The sequence below is a fragment of the Phaethon aethereus genome, assembly GCF_964289735.1.
Source record: "Phaethon aethereus genome assembly, chromosome: 1".
NCBI classification, from domain to species: domain Eukaryota; kingdom Metazoa; phylum Chordata; class Aves; order Phaethontiformes; family Phaethontidae; genus Phaethon; species Phaethon aethereus.
In genome coordinates, this window is record NC_138575.1 from 102990006 (window position 1) to 103014148 (window position 24143).

Below are 24143 nucleotides of genomic sequence, written 5' to 3' on the forward strand. Positions count from 1 at the left end.
TGCAGTACAAGAGGCAATGGACAGAAATTTTAAAAAAAGGAAATTCCACCCGAACACAAGGAAGCACTTTAACTTTTTTTTTTTTTAGTGGAATAGATTGCCCAGAGATGTTGTAGAGTTTCCATCTGTGAAGATACTCAAAACCCAACTGGGCACAGTGCTAGGCAACCTGCTCTGCTGACCCTGCTTGAGGGGCGTGGGGTTGGACTAGATGATCTCCAGAGGTCACTTCCAACCTCAACCATTCTGTGACTGATTCTGTGAAATAGACTGAACTAGGAAACAGGTAAGAATCAGAGAGAAGGGGTTATGGCAGACCAAACTGAAAATTATTTGCTGCTACAAAAAAGCCAACACCACATTAGGATATATAAAACAGAAATCTACTATAGGCTACTCTGAGAAGACCTCAGCTGGAATGCCACCTAGTTTTGAGCACCAGATTTCAAAATACAAATGGCTCAGCTAAAGAAAGATCCTCTTCAGCAGGAGAGAACAATCAGAGATCCTTAACAATTTATGAGGAGTTTAATCTAGAAACAAGAAGCTGGGAAAGTTTATTCAAGTAGTAGACTTGCAGAGAGGAAGGAAATAAACTGCCCTCTGCATCTTCTGTGCAAATACAGGTTACACACAAAAAAAACCACACATCAAAAAAAACCAGAGTGAAGCCCTAGATCTACTCTGAGGTCATTCAGCCTCCACTGCAGGCTTTTAAGAACAGATAAAGTATCTCTAAGGAACTGACAGTGGTATAATGGAGCGTGGGGGAGAGGTGAGGGAGTACTACAGCTTCCAGATCCCTTGGAGCCTTTTTTCATGCTTAGATGAAATGACAGAGCTTAAAGGAAGAAACATTTCACTGAAAGGTTCAACAGAGTCTGAGGCAAACACCTACAGATATAGCTTCCTATCCCTTTAACTCACTAGCTCTTAAGTTTTCACAGGTAAACGACCATTTCACAAAATTCATTAGATCAACACTATCCCTGTACCTTAAAGTACTAAGCTTGAACAGATGGGCTCAATACAGAAGTAAACAGTTCTGTGACCTGTTACACAGGTCAGGTAGGCCTAAACATTTCCTTCACTTGCACTGCTAAGACATACATTTCTGATAGCTAGGAGTCACAATTTGGCTTACAAGACCAAGTGAGAGTGTTTAGTTTATATGAGAAGGCAACTTGTACTGAGAATCTGACCAAGAAGAGATGAATACCCTGTATACATAAAGAACTCTGTGAATATAAAGAAGACATCTTCTTTACATTCACCTCAACAAAAGAAATTAGGTCCTATAAGAAAAAAAAAAAAGAATTTCCAGGTCAATCTAGAATCTTCAGGCATCTTCCAGTTTCTCCATTAATAATCAAGATAAAAATATTTTAGAATTGTGATGCAAGTTTTCACTTTCTCTCTCGTCACACAAGATACAAAAAAGAATATTGGCAATTTATAAGCAGAATTCTTACTGCATTTCAACATGCAACATTGGTCTCACTTCTGTACGATTAAATAGACTATTTACACACAATACATATATATCTTTCCCTCTGTATGCACATGCATTGGTCCTAGCCTAGGCATCAAAGGCCACATGTGAGTTCTCTGGGTCAAATCTTGTTCAAGCAATTCCAGTCTGAATGTGTGTTTTCCTTTGGATAGCTTAGGTTCTCATCTCAGTTCTTCCGAATATCAGCATAGACCACAGACTCTGACTTGTTAATCTTGTCGCTGTGCTGTCCTCCGGAGTGATCTAACTGCGCGTAAATGACTGGGCCCTGGGAACAGAACAAAAAAGCACAATCGGTATTTTCAGAATAGGCCATATTACCCCTCACGTCCACAGGGCCTACAGCAAGACCAAAGCTAAAGCAAGACCACAGAGCTGTTATGACTGCTAACGGCACTTTGAAGCAGGTGGAATGAACCCTTGCCTACACGAGCTCTAGTCTGCCACCTTTCTCCCATCAGGAGCATGCCAAACAGCACCATTTCCCCCCTTTAATACTGTTGATGGCTGCCTGCTTCTCACAAAAATCAAAATCTAGAATCTTTTATTCTGAAAAGCAGCAATTCTTACATGCTATGGAGCAAAGACATGGCTTAGTCAGGTGCGTGCCAGATGTAATATTTTTCAAGAAGAACTGTACTACAGATTTACCAGTAGACAGCAGAGTATACTTCCCATACTGCCACTCAAGTCCTGTAAATCCCAGCACAGCTGTACCACTCAGAGATTGAGGGAGAGAACAAACCTGCAGCCACCTTGTGACACCAGTCGTAAGTGATGACACCAAGCAAATGATGGGATCAAGACTTACATGGCAGAGAGCCAGAAAATACTGAAACTGTGCAGTAATGCAGAATTCTTACCTGACTTTCGAGCCAACCCAGGTCGTGAGCGCCTCCACAGACACACTGGGCAAGCACGGCCACACACCTTCATTATATTTGCTGGGGTGCAGTGAAGCACATTCCAGCACCATCTTTCAGCAGAGTATGCAAACACACCAGCGCCTTCCTAAAACACCATGTCCTCCAAAACACAGCCCACAAGAAAGCACACTGCAGCTGTCTGAGGTGGGCTGAGGACAGGACTGCAGCCCATAACGAGCCAGGTACCCAACCAGACAGGTGGGACCTTTATGGAAAGGTCTGACCTGCAGCTCTGAATCTGCACACCCCGATTGAGATAAGCACAGAGCAGAAGGCTGCGACCACCTATCAGGTGTCCTCAGCAAAGAGACCACAGACCCCCCGTGCAGGAAGGAAAAGGACCCTCCTATTTCGGGGTGGGGGAAATTACACGCAGAGATCTTGCAGTTTGGTTGCGGCTTTTTTAGCAGTTTTTGCTTCAAAACCATTTGATCCATTTAACTCTGTTTCTGTTTCCCTTATGTCCCAAAAAGAAGCAGGCGTTTCTCCCACCCCCTTCACTCCAGTACTTTTGGTATCCTGCCAAATTAGAAAACACCTCTATGGAACTGCCCCAGAAATCCTTCCGTCCATCTTCCAAAGCAATTATGAGCCAGAGATGAAAAAAGACCTTCTGTACAGAAAATTAAGTCCTTGAAGGACCATACAGGTACACTTCTGCACAGCTGCTTTCCCCCCAACACAATAGCAAAGCATGCACTTGCTAAATACCTTGTTTTCTTTCAGAGGTACTTTAAACCCGAAGTTTCTTCCTTCCAGGTAAAGCATTTCCCAAGTGATAAAGAGCAGAGGAAGGAGATGGACAGAAGGATGAAAACTTGTGAGCAGATATAAAATGCTGACTATAAATAACAGACTGAGGCAATGCTCAAAAAAAAGAAGACACTGATGTCTAGGAAAATTCTAGATTTAAAGTCTCATTAGAGCCACTTTTTTTTTTCTTTTTTTTTTTTTCTTTTTTTTTTTCTTTTTTCCACTGTTGGCTCTCACGTTGTTCTAGTCTCCAACATTGTATCAGGATTACATTACTAATTCCAATGCAAATGCAGTGTCTATACAAACTTCAAGGCCAAGTGAGTGACCTTAAGGTTTATTTGTAAGCAATTTTGGAAGTCTCATCTACCTGAAGCCATAGGTCCAGGGCATGATAAATTCAGCTTGAGAGCACTTTCTATCAGTTAAAAAAAAAATTAAAAATAAATCTACAACTGCATAAAGTACTCACTGTGACATTTAAAGTTTTGTTCAAGTAATTCAGATGGGTGAATTTTCTACCACAGGAGTTCACTCAGGATCAGTAATCATTATTCTAATTTTATGCCAGGTTCAATATAGTTATTCTGCTGCAACCAGCATGTTAAGTGGTGATGGAAAGCCTGACTGGTGTGGTCACCTGATCCAAACCAAGCTATCATTGTCTAGATGTGTTGACACCTAAATTTATTTATCACCTAAATAAATGGTAGATTAACTAACACAGAGAAACGGAGGATCAAGGATTTGTTGTAATGCTCCATCTATTTGATTTGCTGCCAACTGATTTTCTAGCTGCTTATAATCAGCACCAGGGCCATTCCTCCAGCATTAGATACCTCCAGTGATCGGAATCTTTGTAAAGACTCTTCTTCCACAAGTAAAAGCTTCCAAAAAAGTCTAAACAACTCAGAACTTTCACCTAATCCCAAATAAGCTCATCCTGACTCTTCAGAACCCGAAGACTAACCAGCACTGCCATATTAAAACGCATCATTTCCCTAAGCCTTGCAATTTTTCCATTCAGAACCAAAGAGGGAAAGAGTAGCAGATGTACTGATACCTTGCTAAAGGTTTGTCAGCAGAGTTATGAACTGAAAGTTACAGCAAAGAAAAAGGAATTGCAAAGTTAGACCACTGTGGTCTGAAGGTGGTCTACAGTATTTTCAGATTTTTTAGATTCTGAAAGATGTTGCAACTACCATAGATTCCAGCTCCAGGAAATTTATGTCAAGCTTGCCAGCAGCATGAACTACTCCTTCCCAGGGTCCTAGGGTCCCGTTCAAAGCCTGGGAAAGAGCTCGAACAGAGCCTGTTCAGGTATGTCTTAAACCAGAAAGAGCAAAGCCAAAGATCTGCATTTATACTCCCCACTTCTGCATCGACAGACCTACCCGCTTAGGATCTCTATACCATACTGCTCTATGAATCAGAAATGCATTTCTGTGGAAGCTACACTTTAAGATCAGTGGTCCTTCAGCTGGCCCAGAAATGAATACTCAGCTACTTGCAAAGCACAAAGACAAATGACAGCCACCTTGGAGTTAGCATATCTTGAGACAACACACATCTGCCTTCCAGTTTGCTTGCTGCAACCCAGACTAGTAGCTAAACACAGACATCCACCTGGAAAACGCATATAGTTCTTGCCTTCACTGGAAATGCTTTTTTCACTCATCCAAGTACAAATCATGGTAGAATACGAGTCATGACAGAATGATGGCATGGAGAAGAAACATCACATACAAGTTTGACAGGACAAAACATACCTGCTGAGAAGGAAGACACAGTGAAAACAAGTGGAGTTGATTCAACCAGCTGAACATTCACAGAATCAGATATGCCTACTTTCAGGACTCTGGAGCACTCCAAAAAGCAAGGTCCACACTTGATAAACTTGCACCCAAAATACAAAAGAAGTGCAGGCTCAAGTGCACTTTCAGCTGAGAAGTGATGTGGACAAATACTTCATCACTGATCCTTAAACTGATACATAAATAACAAAATGGATAAACTTCATTTAATAGATTTAATTTAAATGCCACTTTTTGAGAGTGAACATCTCTATTACTGTTTTTTTATTACTGCAGAGGCAAGGGCTGTGTATTTGTATTCACAGGTCTTCTCCACCAGTGAAGCACAAGGCATTCAGTCACTTCCTACAGAACCTACCAAGTAAAAGGCTACAAAGAAGCCCACAGGCCTTTGCTGTTTGACCACAGCACTGACTGTGTGAACCACTGGTCTAAAACTGCCAGGCAATCCAAGACAGAAAAGTGTGCCTGAATCAGCAAGCAGCCTGAAAGAGCTTCTGGGAATTGCTAGGAATCTGGATATCAGCATTTCACCTACACAACAGGTCAAAAGCTTGAATACTACAACTAATTTCTTGATCACCAAGAAATACCAGGTTTTACTTACATGTGATGCTAGATTTCAAATCTGTTAATTTGCATGTTATCACCTTTTTTTAAAAAAAAAAAAAAGCAATAGCTAGAAGTTAAAAATATAAATGTAATCAATTGAATTTGATTCAGTTTCCTCACTGATTTAAACCATCTGTTCAAAATCTGACCTACCTTGATTTCATTGTGGACCTTTTTAAAGAAAAGTAAGTATGTTTACTTGCTATTCTGTAAAGATGGGGGAGAAGGTTGAGGAACACTTGCTGCTACAAATGTTTCCAAGAAAAGGAAATCCAAACAAAGCTCTCTTTGCCTGACAACAGAGATTCAACAGTAAAAAACTAAACAAAACTAAAGCAATTTGCCATGTTTTCCCTTTAAGGTCAGGAGTTGTTCACACTTTGGGTTTTCCTTTAGGAACTTACCTGCAGGAAGACCCTGGCGGACTCTGTCAAGGAATAAGAAGGCTGGAGTGACAACAGGAGGACAAAAGCACTGATTGTCTTGAAAAAGTTTAGATTTACTCTGATGTGTTCCTTCCAGCACATTGAGACCCAGAATACTGGGAATGTGGAAGAGTGAGGACACAGTAACTTTTCACATCAAAACAATACAGAGAAGATAAAGGTATTTTTGCTTTCAAGATGTAAGTGTAAAACAGCAAAGCTCTTCCTCCATGTAGCTGTCAGAGCACTTGCATGTACTGCTTTGTACCATGACAGTAATTAGACAAAACAATTCCGTCTTTCTAGGGAGGTTGACTCTAACAGCTACTGCAACATATATCCCACACATAAGCTTTTTTCTCTCTTTTTTTTTTTTTTTTTTTTTGGAGGGGTGGGTGGGTGAGGGGGGCAGGACTCACCTGTGTCTCAATCACCCATTCTAGAAGCCACTCCCATGAACTAGGAAAGAGGAGCTTTATCTAGGCCTTATAGGCAGCCTACTGCTACTACACTCACTCCAGTTAAAAGCTGAACTATTTTTAAATCTTGTAACTTGCCTTTATGTTCAGAGAATAACTGTTCTGAAGTCAGTAGGTAGCTTTCTGGGCCTATGTGCTAAAACTCTGGAAATACTGCACCTGCCCAAGAACAAGATGCATTTCAAAACCAGACCGGAAGCCCAACAGAGTAGGGAATTTGACTTTATCCAGCTCACTGTTAGCACTGTATTTTTTTCCTGTACTGTTAACACATTAACACAACATCTCCATTATTTTGTCAGGAGAAATTAAGAAACCAGTTATCAACTCTGATTTAGAAACCCGTCAGGTCACACACTGCTCTCTGCAGACACTTGCTAAAAGGTGACTCATTAAGAAAAAGTTCATTTTAGACTTAAGCTCACTCAGGATCTGTACCTCCACAGTAAAATTGTTGGGGATACACAAATCAAGAGGTAAGAAACAGCTTACAAATAAGGAAATCCTGTACACTTAACAGGTCACCCTATATTGCATAGAATCCCTGTCTGACTCATGCTTTCTCCCCTCTGACTAACTTCCCATGTGATGTTAAGTCTGGATAAGAATCACCTTCTTCCTTCAAAGTCAGCAGAACTTTGCCAACAGCAACAAGAACATGAAAAAGCTTGGCGATTTCAAGCCCACAAAAGTTGGGTGGCTCAGCAGAGAAGAGCTCTCAGCAGCAAAGTCACCTTCAAACTGATCATGGCTGGTCAGTGTTTGCATTGTGCTGGCTCATTTCCCTGTGAAAGAAGTACATGCCACAGAGCATGCACCTTCACAGTGATGAGAGAGGAAGTAAAATTACTCCCCATTACAGTCTTAGAACAGATTAGGCAACTTTATGGGGTGATTACACATCTAGTAGATAATGTCTCTACATCAAACAGCTACCTGCTGCCCACTCCTCATCCTTGCACTCCACTACCACTTGTGTGTGTTAACATATAAGATCAGAACCATTTCTTTTACACATTAGTACAAAAAGGACATAAAACTCCATCTTAACTAATATCAAGATGATATTCCTTCAATTGGACTAAGCCTTCTATGGAAGAGTTCAACAGGCCCAGCGTACTGCCTGTGCCTCCTTTGGAGCACACACTTTTAGCCCCCGGCCCTCATCACCTTAACAGAAAGCACCAAATTCACATGTCCCACTCTGCCTTTATCTTTTCCATATTATCTTTTCCATACTACCACCCCCACACTCTGGGAGGGTCCTGCTTCAGGAAGCAGAAGGAAGCAGTTTACCTGGTGTGATCTGGCGGGCACGCTGTTTACCAGACCCTCTGTGTCGGAGGGCAACTTCTGCGGAGCCTGCTTAACCGGTGACATCAAGCTCTCAGATGTACTGCAGCTGACGAGGTGGCAGAGCAGAGTTTGCACGACAATGTTCAAGAGGCACAAAAAACCAAACAAAAAGAAAAAGGAACAAAAAAAACGAGTGATGGCAAGATGAATGTGGCAGATTACGCCAAATGTAAAAATGAACATAATGGATTCTGAAACACATATAATTCTCCATCCCTCCCTAGAGATTTCTCTGTCCTTCCTCCCAGAGTCTCGCTGGTAAGCAACATGAAGAACAACTATTAACATAGGACAGCAGCTCCTCCAAAACTCCTGTTCCCTCGATATCCTCATTCAACCCAACCCATCTAAAACCATAGGTGTTTTCTTCACTGAGGCTTCGGACTCAGTTAACAGTGGTAAACAGCAATTATCTTCTAACTATAAGCTAAATAGTCCCAGTCACTGAGACAAGTGTTATACAGTTGCTACAGTTACAGCAAAAACTTGCAACAGCCACCAGCTCTCCACACCACAAAGGTACTTCCTACCAAACTCTGCATTAGTTCCTTTGCTTTTGGTGAGGCTACCATCCCAAAATAATCCTGCCCACTCACAACAGACACTAGTCTCTGGAGCAATTACTTTGAGAGTCACGCGAGACATGTAAGTTATGTGCCCTGATATAGCTACTTGAAAATCTAATCGGGCAAATCTTTTTTTTTCAAACAAGAAAACTGTCTTGTGGTGAGAACCACCAGCCCTAAAAGAAGATTGCCCATTTTCACTCTGTTTGCTTCTTTCCATCTGCTTAAAGCAGGACTGAAAAGAAAACAAGCCTGTGAAGACAGAGAAATGACTACCACAGAGCTAAGTGTATGAGCAAATGCCCTTAAACTTAACATTAGTAGCTTCTGGGCAACGTGGTAATAGGTCTCTAAATGCTAGGTCTACCTTCTCCTACCCAAGCACCCAGGAAAGAAAACTAGCCATCTCCTTGACAGCAGGCACAGCAGTTCCCTTTGCTGCCACAACCCTCTGGCCACTGGGCACCCTTTTCCCCCAATCTTTGTAGACAGACAGTGTACAAATCAAGTACAGAAACAAACAAATGAGGACAGTGACATTAAGCAGACCACCTCCTCACAGGGCAATCGTTTTTTATCCTTTGGTAAGTCTAACCATAGACTTAGCTCCTCATACATGCAGCAGTAAGAAAAAAAAAAAATTACTGCTCCCAGGCATCACAGCAAGGGACTTCTATTGTCTTGAGCAGAGACAAAGCAGCCCTTCTGTTACCAAAATGATGTAATAATGAGTTGTTTGCTTTATTCACAAAATTCCTCAGATCTACACTATCTAAAAGTTGTAATTCCCGTTTAAGCAACTAATGCCCTTAGATCACTGCAAGTTTTCAAACACCTGAGCTGTCTGAGCCAGAGGAACCTTACAGGGAATTTTATTTTGACACAGGCAGGGCTCTGAATTTCCTGTGGTTTAGCCAATGCACTGGCAAATTCACTGTTGGAAGAGATGGAGGGACACCACCTGGGATAAACAGCGATCCCGCCCCAGTTAGACATGAGACAATGAAACCCAAGCACCCAGTGAAATGCATCATCCCTTTGCCAACAGATTCCAGCACAAATTACAGTGAAGTTGCATTAGCAGAGAGCTAGCTGGTTAGTCAGCAAAGGAAGAGGAAACGTGTACACATACACACAGGTATTAACAGCAACCACCAACTTGATTAGTTACCATGGTGTCTAGTGGGACTGGAAGAGAAGACCCAGCCCTGTTACATTCCCAATCTGGCGTCTATATCAGGATCTCTGTAAGGAGAGGAAGGTAAGCAGGATCCGATCCCAGCACACCAAGGCAGAAAGAAAAAACAAAACAAAAAAACACCAAAGTCAGAGCATGAACGGAGATTGCAGCCATGCAGAGGTTCCAGATGCCACACAGTGCCCCAGTCTACCTCAGTTCAAGGCAGAATGGTTATCTAAGAGTTAAATGCACCTCACCACCATCACACACTGGGTTAGCATCATGTAGAAGACAGTCCATAAGTTTGGAGAAGGTCACAGCACACTTGGTTTCTCTTTACATGTCATGCAGAGCTGGCATCGTCAGTGAAAGCAGTATTGAAACTTCAGAGATTACTTTCCCAAGAGAGTAGTTAAATCTACTACAAGAAATTACAGTGCATGAACTACTGCTCCAGGCTCAGCACCAGCATGTGTCTTTCAGCATATGTCCTTCAGCAGAAAGACACTGGAGAGCAGGTCACTGGGAAGCAAGGCAAGCAGACCACCTCAAGCACACTGCTGGTGCATGACACTGCAGGCTGCTTTTCAGTTCTTATGGGAAGGACACATGCAGAAAGGGAAAACCAGGCTTTCCACACAATTTTGAGCACACACAACCGCCTTTGCTGTATTTAGCCTTACCATTGGGCAATAGCCAACTCACTTTCTCTAAGCTCTCCAACTGGGAAAAGGACAGGGCAAAATTTAATTTAGAAATCCCCACAAGTTTATTTTTGGAGTCATTTTCTTTTATCCCACAGGGAACCCAAAGAACCTGCAGGAAGCAGGAACATTTTTGGGGGAAAGAACAGAGGAAAGTTCTAAGTTTGGGGTTTGTTTCTGAGACTACATACATAATTTTCATTCTTTCTTATAGAAGCAAATTACCAGCTAATTACAGAAGAGAAAAAAAGGAAGGACCTCCCCTACCAACACCAAGCTCCATCACCATTCAAGTCTGCCTTTGTTAGTTCTTGTTTCTTTTCCATATGCGCACTCAAAGATCTGTGCTTCACTTTGGAGTTACCCTCCTAACACTGAAAACCTTGCAAGGATGGTAACAGTTAACAAAAAACAGACAGTGAATGAGAATGGATGTGGAGTGGCTACTCCTTCCTTACTTCCAGGTGCGGTGATGAATGGGATTTTGGCAAATATACTCCAGGCTCAGAAGCCAGACACTGGTAACTGAAAAAATCCAGTTCTTAATCTCGACACAAAGCATTCCTTAAAAGCGCATGTGTCGCACTTTTCATTTGGGGTGGGGGGTGGCAGGAGGAAGCAGGGCTGGAGGGAAGTGCAACAGACCAGAGCTAGGGGATCTTGGATTAAATGTCTGTAGAGCTTGTGGCTGGGGATCAACTCCAACATTTAATGATTTTCAGGTGCAACTCCTGGTCAGTAGGTCTTTTCAAGCACAGTACAAAGATAATCAATAGAGGCAGATGACCAGTGTTCCACATGGCCATACCCTATCTCAAGCCATAGTTGCCAACACTTGGCTGAAATAACTCCTACTCCCCACTAAACCCTCCCTCTGATACTTCTGCTGTCCCTCACATCAACCATAGGCGAGGAGGGAGATCTCTTACCCAGAGTATCGTTTTTTAGAGTTGTTCTTTCTGATGACAAGACACACGACAATAGAGATGAGCGGTGAGAGACCTGTAACCGTACCGATGACTATCCCTGCCACCATGGCAATGGGGAACGCAGGCAGGCTGTCTGTAGAGAGAAGAGAGAAAACATTCAACTCTTCTGCATTCCCTGGTTAATGAACGTGCAAACCACAAATGACCTTGGATTTGTTTAGAGCAGAAAGCACTAATATAAGATCCAGGAATTATAACATGCGGTCTAAGTGGTAGTGATAGCAGGCAGCCAGCAGAATAACATATGAACAAAGCACACACCAAGAACGTTCTTAATGTCACCGTCCTTCCGAAGAGAGTTTATATCGAACGAGTAATTTTTACATGTCAGCAAACACAAGTGACAATGAGGACAACCCTGTTTCATTTTGAATCGGGCCGGGAGAAGTTACATTCGTCTGTGTCATTGTTTAATCCAGCAATTCCCAACACGGACACAGGAAAAGGCAGGCACACTTGAAAGCAGATTTGAACACAGAGCATTGCTAACCAACTAAGAGTGCTGAAGGCTGGGTGTTCTCTGGGTAGCATGCAGCAGACAGCCTAGTTACTATCCATGATCACTCTTAAGAGTGTTTATACATAATTCTGGTGTCTCAAAATACATCTCTATACATTTTTATAGAGTCATTCTTTCCCTTCTTAAGTCAGGATCATTGTATGATATTAGAAATATGCTTACAGGAACACAGTATTGCTTTACTCACATTTTTCCCAATACAGTTTGGGGGGCAGCGAGGCCAAGAAAGAGCAGCCAGAAATAAACACCCATCAGAGAATGAGTACAAAAGACTTACAAGATGAAGAATACACCCACTACCATTATAGCTTTTCCCACTAAGAAACTAAGTCCCTCCCCTCACCCCAAATTGTGTTTAATGCAAGGAACACCTTCAACCAGAGAGTTTCTTCTAAGACTCCGTGCTACACTTGCTACTTGCACCAAATACAAGTGAATCAGCATAAGATCCAAGGGGTAAAACATTTTATATAGAAAAATCTTTCTCACATACCTTCATCTGATCATCACAGAATAATTGGGGTTGCAAGGGACACCCTGAGATAGTCTAATTCTATTGGGATCATCCTGCAAGGGCTCGACCTTAAGGAGAAAGAGCTGTGGCATTGAGAAGCTGGACACCTGCAGGGCTCAGCCTTGAGGAGAAGGAGCTGTGGTAAACAACTAAGAGGAAGTAAAGGAGCACGTGGACACCTGCAGGCAGCGAATCCTGACTGTGTGAGAAGCCCATGGACTGTGTGTCGTAACCAACCAGGATGTATTTTGTGGCACGTGAAAGAGCTGTAACTGCATAAAAAGCAGACACTTGTAGCAATAAAGGTCTTGGGCTTGAATCCCCACCAGAGTCCGTGCCCTATTACTCCACATAATTCAACCCCCCTGCTCAAGCAGGGTCAGCTAGCACAGCTAGCTCAATACTCTATCCAGTTCAGTTTTGACTATCTCTGAGGGTGGGAGACTCCATAACCTCTCTGGGCAACCTATTCCAGTATCCAACCACAGTAAAAATGTGTTTTCTTATGTTCAGACAGAATTTCCTGTGTTTCAGTTTACACCCATTGTCTCATGTCCTGTCACTAGGCACCACGGAAGAGCCTGACTCAGTCGTCTGTAGATCCTACCAATATATATAAATACCTGTTGAGAGGACCCCCCTCAGCCTTTCTTCTCTTTTGCAGGCTAGACAGCCCCAGCTCTCTCAGCTTCTCCTCCTATGAAAGGTGGTCCAGCCCCTTAATCATCTTAGTCACGCTTTGCTGGACTCATTCCAGCAAGGACCACAGACCATGCTTATACAAGGCATTCGCAGCCAGTTTGCAGTCTGTGACCCAAGCCCATTTTGACATACTTATCTAGAAGGGAGCAGCACAACACAGTACCCTGAAGCAGGGGCATCATACTAAGGGAACAGGGCTAACATTTAGTACCGTCCATTTTGAGTTCAGTGACATTCAGGAGAAGGGCTACCCTGTTTCACTGATCATACCATCATTTGGCTGAATATCACATCAGCAGCTTGCCTAGCTCTCCAGTGCTAAATGCCAATTCATAACAACATGATAATTCAGAGTCTTAGTAAGAAATTAAAGATGAAGACATGATTGGCACAATTTAGAGGAAGACATCCCTTCTTACCAGAACCTTTCAGCAGCCCAGAGATCCAAATGCTATTAAGGAAGAGAGTCCTACAAATGGTAATATTTTTCAGGTACGGAAGACTGAGATTGTGTTTGAGTCCCACACAAAGATAAAAAAATTATTTTGAGGCATATAAGAAGTAGAAGTTCCCTAGTTTCTGTGCTTTTTTACCTTTCCAAGTGCAGGAATAACTGTCTTCAAAAGCATCAAAACAGACATGTGTTTCTGTTAGCAGACCACCTATTGTCTTGTGCACAAGAAAAAAAAAAAAACCACACACAGTTCTTCAGAGCAAGAAAGTAAGCAGCAACCCAAAACTATAGTGCAGAATGTCTGCTGAAAGAATGATATTACAAATCTGGCACCATCTACTCTGATAGTTTTGTCATTTCTTTGACTCAGGTGGGGTTTTTTGGTTGGTTGAATTCGTGTAAAGGACAGACATTACATTTGTTGACAGAGGTTTTTAAGGCCACATAAAATCGCAACTGTTTGCATGTGAAACTAGAGTCTGGCTTTATTGCCTCTTAGAACATGGTCCAACAGACTACAGAAAAGCTCACAGTTTTACAAGACATAGTTCAGCTGAAGAATGTCTCCCCCCAGTTTTTCTTATATTTTCAGCATTCCACAGTTACGTGAATTCCTCATAAGTACTTGCAGAGCAGCCAATGACTTCATTGTAACAGCCAGTCCCAGCTACATAACCAAACACCAGCTCTGAAAGCTAACATTTATGTTAACAGCTTAACACAAGCCAAAAATCCAGCCTTTCAGAAAACACTTTTCGCTAAATATCACTGTAATTGAAAGCAACTTCCCTTTTTACTGAATGTGCGTTAGTATCAGTTTTATGAAACAGGCAGGAAACCAAAGTTTTCCACTGCTGCTAAGTATAAAGATTTTCATACAACAATTCTAATTTTTTCTCCCATGAGGGTTCAGATCAAAGACTGACTACGTCCAGGTAACACAAGCTGTCTTGAACACAGTGTTAAGCAGCTTCCTATGACAATTAGGGGCAGCGTAATGTAAGGACTCGGAATTCCCTACAGAATTCTGTCATTTAGGCTTTGGACAGTAGTCCTTTCCAGATTCAGATGCAGTAGTGAAAGAACAGTCTTGCTTCTCATCCCTGTTAGTAGGATTCTTCCAACGTAGTTGATGGAGCTGTTTGTGCAAACACTATGTAGATACTGCAGTGAAAGTCATCTGAGTTAGCTTGGCTTGGCAATTTTAAACAGTTAAGCCAACCCGGATGTTACTAAATGTTTAATACAAAGTCTAAGGCTAACCAAGCATCTATGAGATCATTTAGTTGTGTAAAGCATGTATGTCTTTGAACACTTTACAAAACCAGACATACAATTCAGAACAATTAAATGTATAGATAGTAAAAAAAAAATTGCACAAGAATCAACACATACTTATTTCAATTGAAAAGAATTTCTCCAGCTCAGTTCAGAATGAGTAACAATCTGTTACTAGAGCAGTACTTTCAGGTAAAGTCAGAATGCAAGACACCATTACTGCTATAACTTGAAAACCCGTTTTCAAAGTCTTCCTAAGAATTCGAAGACAATTCTTGCAGCATTTTTCAGATGATGAGAAATATTTCCAAATACAGGGTTCCCTTCAGAAACAGTAAGATTCTCTTGTCCAGATGCTCCACCTATGGGGAAGCCAGCATGCAAATCTGTTGAAAAATATCAGTTGAATTAGTATAATGAAGTCAGTCTTCATTTGCTTAACCTGGGTTAAAATCTGAAGAGGCTTTGCCAAAACAGCCTGACTGCCACACCAGCAGTTGCTTTACTGCTTTTTCATAGATACTATCAATACAAGGTAAGAAAATAAACTGGCCCCATCTTGAATAGACTTCAAGATTCCAAGAAACAGAAAGTTCCGAGTGATGGCAGGATGTCTGGAGGTCCCATCCAACCCAAACTGCTCTGTGAAGAGAAGAGTTAAATATAGACCTTCCCTACCGAAGTACATGGAAAGACCTCATGAGCAGGGGTACACAACTGTTAAACCACAATACTGTTACAACAGCAGTATCATTCTAATTAGAGCATATACATAGGTATCTTCCCTAACTTATTAAAATCTAATGGAATAGCTGTATCAGCACGGCCATTTATAAATTCACCATTTATTCTTGTCCTTATTAAATATAAATTTGGAAATCTGATCACTGTAAGAACCACTTCATTGTAGGAACAGTCACACTTTGGCTGACCTCCAGCTTAGCTAGAACAATCAAATGTTTTGGATAGCCAAGGGAAATAAAGAGCCAAATTGACATAGAGAATATAAGTGCTCTTGAACTGTGATCATTGTTACCAAATGCTAACCAGAAGCCTTAAACGACTGCAAGCAGCCAGCCCTTGCAGTTTATACAGGTCACCATGGATACTGTATGAACATCTGAGTAAGAGAGACTGAATGCGCATCCAACACAACTCCTTCACTTGGAAACAGTAGTGTTTCACTGTCAGTACATGCTCAGGCCAGATCATTAGTTTTGTTTTCCAGTATATGTACTGGATGGGTTCCAAAAAGAAGAGTCTGCCGCTTTCTATCCTTGCTACCCAGATTTCAAAAGACACCCTAACCCTTAATGCAGCATAATACAGAAAAAAAAATTCATAGGACTTTGAAATGAGAAGATGGGTTTTCATCAAGGCTTCCATCACCTTTTGCTAATACTTGTTAAAAGTATAGGAATTAGTGGGTATAGAGGACAAGGGTATGACATTCAGTTTTTTAAACAGCTGACAAAATATCAGTTCGATTATTAGGACCTGGAAGAAGAGAATTAAAAAGACAGTTGTTCCCTCCAGGCTACTCTCCCACCCCCCAAAAAAGTAATATAGACACAGAAAGGGTGGGGGGAAAGCAATAAAAAAAATCATATAGGGTGAATACCTTTCTCCACGACTCTAACTCGAATTTCTCCTGGTTTGACAACAATGTCAGGTGGGTTCTTGACATCACAAATGTAAGTGCCGTTGTCCCGGAATTGCATATTTGATATACTGATAGAAGCATCTTTCTTGTTAAGATCTCCAGCCCAAGTGATCCTGTCTTTAAATGGTATGTCCTTTCCAGGGTATGGCTTTCCATTAAAGTAATAGAAAAACTGTAGTCAAGGAAAAGAGGATATAAGAACAACCCAATTAGAGATTACAGAGCTACCATGGTTCTCTCACTATTACAGCATTCTCCAAAAATCCACTGCATTATACACAGCTAATATTTGAGATTTTTTTTTCCTCCTGCCTCACCACTTTAGTCTGGCTTGTTGCCTCTTTATCACATAACCTTGTTATAGCTTATACCTCAATCATACTACCACAACAGACTGCAAGTTTCAGTTTTCTGTTGGTTTTGGTTTGTTTTGTGGTTGGATTGTTTGGTGTGGTTTTTTTTCCCCGGTTTTGTGGACATGGGGTTTCACAGACAAGGAGGTGGGAGAAAGAGAAAAAGGCTGGTAACCTCGGAATAACTAAAGCATAGAACAGTTCTGGATCACAGCCATCTGTCTTTCAGACACAGGAAGCCTTCTGCATCCTAGTAGGAAAAGGACACCAAGTTTCCTATCTCATGTTTTGTTGTGTGTTACTTGCAACTACAGCACAGCTAATTAACATGCAATACACTCCCTCCCTCCACCCCAAAAAAATCCCATGAGCAATTTAGAGTGTACCTAGTTGTTATCCAGAAACCTTCAGAATGACTAAATACAACAGTTTCTCAGTTTCACTACGCTGCACATTGGCCCTGCACTTCCTAGACATGACCAAAAATCCTTGACGAATGAACCTGTTTAGTGCAGTCTGAGGAGAAACTGCACATTTCTTTGCTATACTTGACCAAAATCGGAGTTTACAGCAGTAGAAACACATAGAAATCTACAGGAGAACTCTGCTTTCAATCATATGGGATGTTTGAACACTGGCCATAACCTTAACAGAGGGATCAAGGCTGTACTGCAGGAGCACATTCATTCTTGATTTCACATTCTAAAAAGAATGAAAATGGGACTCAACTAAGAATCATCGCAAATTCTCTTCAGTTCAGTCTCCAGAGCATGGTTAAAGAAATTAAAGACAATATTCCAGCTTCCTCTTTCTACGGCCTTCTTTATGAAGCAGTGTCTCTGCCACAGAACAGACTCGCTGCAAGCCAGTTCTCTTCCCATTCAAGTAATCTCCCATCTCTTTTCCTGTCCCTACCCTTGATCTGAGGGTTGCCATTGCAACACCTTCTCTATCAGGCCTGCATTCTGAAAATCAGGCATGATCATTTGGCAGCACAAATCTTATCAAGATCAGGCATGTGCACATGACTATCTGTTAAGTTGCAGTCAATCTGACACTTATTTGTTGTCTACAGGCTAGCATAGACCCAACAATCTCATCTGGTAGGGAGTCCGCTAGCACACAGTCATCTGTCAGCATTTCAGAAGAAATCTGCATCACTCTGCAGCATTTCCAGATGGATTATAACCTTTAGCACAAAGGCACTGCGTTACCACACCCCTGTGCATGGGGGGAGTCATGCAACTGGAAATCTAGAAGGCAAGAGGCAGATCCCTCAGCTCTCTAGGTGCCCTGACCTTAGAGAGGAGAAATCACAACGTAAAATATGTCCTGAAACACGAGCTAAGTGACTCAAGTCACTCCATGCCTATGATTAAGTGATTTAACATGAAACTTCTTTTGAAACCTAAAGCTGATGGGTTTAGACTGGTTTAAGCTGATTGTAAAACTCTGCTGTCATCAGATGTTTCATTCATGCAGAGATGTCTCTATAACCAGGCATGTGGAGGGGGAAGGGGGCAAGCAAGGGAAGCTTTCAGTCAAGTCAGTCTCACTACATGGTCACAAGGCTGCCAGTGCTGAATCTAAAGAGGCACAGGACCATTCTTTCCAAGGAGAAACATGGACTTAGCTCAGACATAAGCTGATCATGAGATCGATTTTTCAAAATAATGCTCACCAAGCCATGTAATTGACATGACTTGCGTTCATACCAAAATCTTCCTTCTATACCCCAGTATAGAAGTCCCAGTCCCTCAAAAGAAACAGGGAATTAACATCAGATCACACTGGGTCACTTCTGCTCAAAGATAATTTGCTCTTCTCTCTTGTGCCAATAACTACATCCAGGTAGAATACCTAAGTTGACTTCACTTCCAAAGAAATGTTATGTCCTGACATTGTATTTCTACAATAAGGAGTGTGGACAGTGATGCAGAAAGGGAGGGGCAGAAGAGGATATATGGTGGTTATTTCTATGGGGAACGGAAAACATACGAGCAGATGGCTTCTTTTCACCCATCCTGTTCAACATTGACAGGAAACATGCCCTACTTCCTTAAGCTTTTGCCCAGCTACTGCTTTGCCTTCCCAAAGAGAAGAGCTCCCTCTTCAAAACTAAATATTTAATCACTGAAAGTTCAGAAGCTGATTCTTCAGAGCTCTACATATTGAGCAAGATGCTCATACACTGTTTTGGATCATCTCTGTTCTCAGCATTGAAGGGCTCCTAGAGTTTAAATAATCTCATGTCTGCAGCAGAGGGGAGGAGACAAACACTAACAGGCTGAGCAACCTGCTGTCCCCACATCTTCCCTGCTGCCCCAGAGTCCCTTGTTCTGCTTCCTCTAAATTCTCACCCAGGGCAAGGAATAAGAGGGAAGCAGAAGTGTCAAAGAGCTCAGACACAGATGTACACAGCTTATGCAACAGAGGAAGACAACAGCTAACAACCTACCAAAGCCACTTCTTCTCACCCAAAGGATCTGAGCACACTTGCGCTGAACACACAGGAAATGACTGATGGCAATTATTATTAGCCTAAGTTGCTTGCTAGTCTGATTTTTTACTTGTCAAATAAATAAATGGGAGGATGTAACTGCTTACCGATTTGAGCAATTCAATTCTGTTTTGAAACCAGGGACACTGGTCTTATTTTACACCCTTTCAAATAGAGGCTATACAGTACACAAGCAGAAAATAAGCAACACGCACAACACACAAAGTAACACTATAATAGTGGTAATTAAAACCCTGTGACCACTATCATTCACTGCATGGCTCTGCAGCTCATTTCAAGTGCAAGAGGACACAGAACTTACAAAGATTCCTAGATGCTCATCTACTTCATACATACTTCTATCACACCAACACCCCTCCCCTCTGACTAACAAAGTAGCAGTATATTTTACAGTCACTGCGCACTGCAGCCTTTGCAAAGATCTAGCACATGGCAATACTTTTAAACAACTCTAAAAAAGTTCCCCCTAAAATCACAGTGATGGAGACAAGACACATGGAAGGAGGCCCCAATCCATATTTGCTTGCTCCTTCAGAACCACCTAGAAGACGTCTGCACACTTATCACAGCCTCCCCTCCCAGGTTTGTTCCCCTACAGCCATTCCTTACTGAGATACGAGTTGCGGCTCCCTCTGGTTGAAAACTCCAAGAAACAGATGCTGCGCTGCTGATCACTTCCACAGATGTAAATGTGCATGGAAGCTTTGCGTCTGTCCCATTCTCCACAAATATCTCCTCCGGTGTGTTGACCTCTACTGCTGATACTTTGACTGTATGGGAAAGGTAAAGAGAAGAAAGAAGGAGAACAAGCGGCATCAGTGCGGTTCCAAGACTTAGGAAGTTACAGTGGTAACTGTTCATATCACATTGCTTGTAGGGGAAAAGAGAAGAGATATCAACAACTCCTACAGCAAGTGTGTGCACAGACATTGCATTATACCTGCAATACAAACAAGTATAGAGCACGCCAATTCACTTCTCTTTCCTTGTATTATCTGTTAGAGGATGTTTTCCATCCACAGATGTTTCCGCTGTAACAGTTTGTGGAAGTCAATTCTGTGGTGTAAAGGATGAGTTTAAAACTTTCCTACTAGCTCCCAGCAGACATTGTAATAAATAAGCCCCATCAGTGGAACTAACATCTTGGACCCAGCTATTACTCGGTTTCCTCTCTGGCTCACATCTTGTTTCCCATCTCCAGTTTTTCTCAGCTGTAAGTAGAACAAAAGCTCACCTCCAGAAAGCTGAGGAGTAAACCTCCCTGGCTCCCACCTATGCCATCTGCTTCTGGTTTCTGGCATGCTTCAAGGTCTTCATGTGCAAGGCCTCATATATAATCACTCAGCTACAGTTCAGAAGCATAAGAGTAGTTTAATTTTTTTCTACCATGGGGCTTATGCACAGTCAAGACAGCACGCAGATCACAACAACCCCCCAAATTTAAAAGTAATCAAGGTTAATATTGTGATTGCACTGGTAGTTTTCCTATAGAGTAAGTGAAATTCAGTGTGATTTGGAAAACCTGTTGAACATATTCTTTATCTGGCACCTTTTAAACTACCAAGAAACTATCCCTATCCAGATTTAAGCAAAGATACATCTGCGACATCAAAAAAGAATGTATTTTAGTGTTTGTGTCACATCCATGTAAAAGCAAAAATCTTGTAAAATCCCTGTGGGTGGGTGTGCACATAACACGTGCCCCTGGCAACTCCGATGTAGGTTTTGATTTTTATTAAAACGTGGTTTTCAGCATAGAGATGGTACTAGTAAGCTGCTTCTGATCACATGATCCTGTGTTTCTTGTCTACAATACCTTAAATTCAGGAGGTTTCCTCCTTTATTAAAAAAAGAAAGCAAGCCTTCCTGCTTCCTCAGTATCTTAACTGATTTATCTCTCGATTTAGTAGGCAAACTGAAGAGAAAGATTCCAGTCAAACACAAGTTTAAAAAAAAAAAAAAACAACAAGAAAAACCCACCTAAGTTAGTCCTTATATCATGGTGGTTATGCTTTTAAGTGAGAGCTACCAGCTCAGCAGCCTTCAAAAGTTAGATAGCAAGCTTCTTCCAAGTGACAATGCAGATTTGCCATAAACCAGGTTATTTTACTGGAGCTTAAAATTAAGCAAAGCTCATGCTTCATAGAGAATTTTAAAAACCATCTCTTACATATGCAACTTTAAACCTCGTTCCCCAAGAAAACAAAGCTCATGCAAGCTGTGCCACTTCCCATCTTCCTCCCTTGTCCCAAGACTACCAAGTCTACTGGGCAACTCCAGCTGACCGGCTGCAGCATAGAGTCACAAACACAGCAGGTAGTGGCAGCTGGCCCTGCAATACGGACAGCCTGCAAGCCCTGGAGCTGTAGTTCAGTCAACGCAATGGCCAAACAATGAAAGAGGTGAAAGCACCCTGGCCAGCTGGGTACACCCAACAATCACTATGTGCATGGCTTTGTAGGAACCGCTGTGTCTCACCCAGCCAGCATGGCAAGCCAGCGGAAGGCAGAGCACATGCCCAGGGGACATGGAATGAGCACCCAAGCACTGCAGGGGGGTTAGAATTAAGCATACCAGTTTAATTACAATAACCAAAACCAGACAAAACCACCATTCATTCACTTTGCCATTCAGAGTCCACACTGTTCACTTCTCAAACTCACTACCTCTTCAGTCCTGTTACGTTTTCACTGATCCCTCAGGCTCTCCCATCATCATTGCTCTCATTTCAAACACATGAAAGAGAAACAGCATCCTAAAGGAGGGGGATTTTCATCAAGAGGTTGTATCAGATCTTCCTTCCTCTTGTACATACTCTGACTATGGGCCAAAAAATATTCTTTTGTAAAACAATTACCAAATATTTATTTGAACATACAAAGGCTTCTAGCAATTCAATGAAATGAACTCAGAGTTGATGTGCTTTATGTACTTTTTCCAGCTAATAGATCAGAAAAGAAAAAAACCCCAAACCATTGTTTTGAGTCCAAGCCACAAAACAAGGCTCCCTTTCAAGCTTAAAACAAGCAAGATGCCCTCAGCATTTGTGTAGGAGGAAAAGAGTCTGCACAGACATTGTCTGCTTGTACATGGTACAGCAAACTCCTTGCCACACACAGGCAGTGGGTAGCACAGATCTGCTTCATCTACAGAAGTCACTGTTCTAACTCACTAGCAACCCGTGAGAGAACTGTAGCAAAGCAAAAGAAAAAAAAAAAAATCCAACTTCTCCCTACAGTCTAGGAAGGCAGGAACTACGTAATATTGTACAGATACTTCCAGTGTGTTTAATTTTCATATGTCCTATTGTTGTCCCAACTTCATGTTTTTCTTTGCTCCATCCCTCCCCCCAGCACAAAAAAAGTCCCTCACTTTATTTGCTCTTTCAGTGTGCGCTGCTTCAAAAAAAGTTTTTCCTGCCTCTGTTGTCTTACAGCATGAGACATAAGCTCCTCAAATCTTAATGTGATTGTTTGGAAGTTGTAGAGAGGCTGTAACATTTGACATTTGTTCACCCTTATTCCTCTACTCCCATACTTTCACTGATATGGGGGCAGTTCTCACTACCTTGAACTCTTTGGCCTCCTCTACCATAATAAAATCCACATGGATCATCTCCAGCTCTAGCTCTTCCCTTCTCTTTCCGCAATTGCCAGGATTACATCCTTCTTCCAGCTCCTCCATTTATTTAAATACTTCAGTTGGAGAAAGTTGAATTTTGAGCTGTATTCCAGTCACACTTACCCACTGCTCCTATCCTCAAGCCTTCTCAACTTTAGTTCCTCTCAAGAGGAAAAAATGTATCACTGTTAGAGAGAAGAGAGCTTTAGGAAAGGAAGGTCTGCAAGGTACGTAGGGCAAAGATAAACATTTGCTCTTCTCACAAAGATCCTCCTTGATCCCATCACCCTGTCCAACTGCCCCTAGACCAAGTATTTCCCTCTGAGTATGTCTTCTAGCCTTCAATTGCTTTAATTCTTCTTTTCAGCAGAAAGATGCCTGTTTTTTCTCACCTACCACCAAAAATGCTGGGAAAAAAACACCTGTGCCTCTTCAGCCATTTCTTTTTCATCTCTAGTGTTGTTGGAGCAATTTTACTCCAATTATATCAACTGTCACCAGCTAGATTTTCAGCCCCTATACTTCAATGCAAAGACTCCATCCTCATCTTCCTTCTCAGACAATCCTCATATTCATGAAATAGGACAGGACACTCATACTCTCTTACTAACGTACTAATCTCACTAGTCTTACTTACTAATCTTTTCTTATTGTTCCCGTAGTGGATCTTCATTCTTCATCAACACCCTCTCTATTCTCAGATCTCTCCTCAGTATCTTGTCTCAGGGATCTCATCTGCAAAGCAAGTTCAGCTTCCATCACTGTGCTGACTACTCAGATCTGTGTCTCTGCTCAGGATCTGTCTCCTTATGCTCCAAGACCAGTCTCAGTCTGACATCTTTGTCAATGCTAAGTTGTCAGCTCACACTAAATGGGACTAAAACTGAGCTCATTTCTTCCCCCAGAGCCCACCACAACTGCATTTATCACCATGGACCTGCCACATGTCTCTCCAACTCATAACCTGTACTGTACATTTTTGACTTTGAACTCTTCTGATGTCGAGGCGGAGCCTTTCAGAGCTTCTAGCCACCCGCTCACCTGACACCATCTAAAAACTCCATTTTGTATCCTGGCCTTCATTACTGCTCTTCTTTTTGCTCTGGACTGATGGTCAATAAAAGACCAGTAAGTACCACACTTCCTGGTAACCAGACTGCTCCAAAGGTGACATTAAGAAGAGGAAGATACCACATATGA

General features: G+C 41.9%; 1 protein-coding gene across 1 annotated transcript in view; it reads right to left on the reverse strand.

Annotated features, from left to right (window-relative positions):
• Window positions 1-815: 815 nt before the first annotated feature.
• The window catches only part of MPZL1 (myelin protein zero like 1), a 36631-nt gene continuing 13303 nt past the window's right edge, over window positions 816-24143 (reverse strand). Inside the window, exons 2-6 of the mRNA XM_082006283.1 lie at window positions 19932-20092; window positions 16407-16620; window positions 11258-11390; window positions 7819-7924; window positions 816-1781 (exon numbers count right to left, since the gene is read on the reverse strand). Coding sequence (XP_081862409.1) covers window positions 1680-1781; window positions 7819-7924; window positions 11258-11390; window positions 16407-16620; window positions 19932-20092 — 716 coding nt within the window. The 3' untranslated portion in view covers window positions 816-1679. The remainder of the gene's footprint in view (window positions 1782-7818; window positions 7925-11257; window positions 11391-16406; window positions 16621-19931; window positions 20093-24143) is intronic.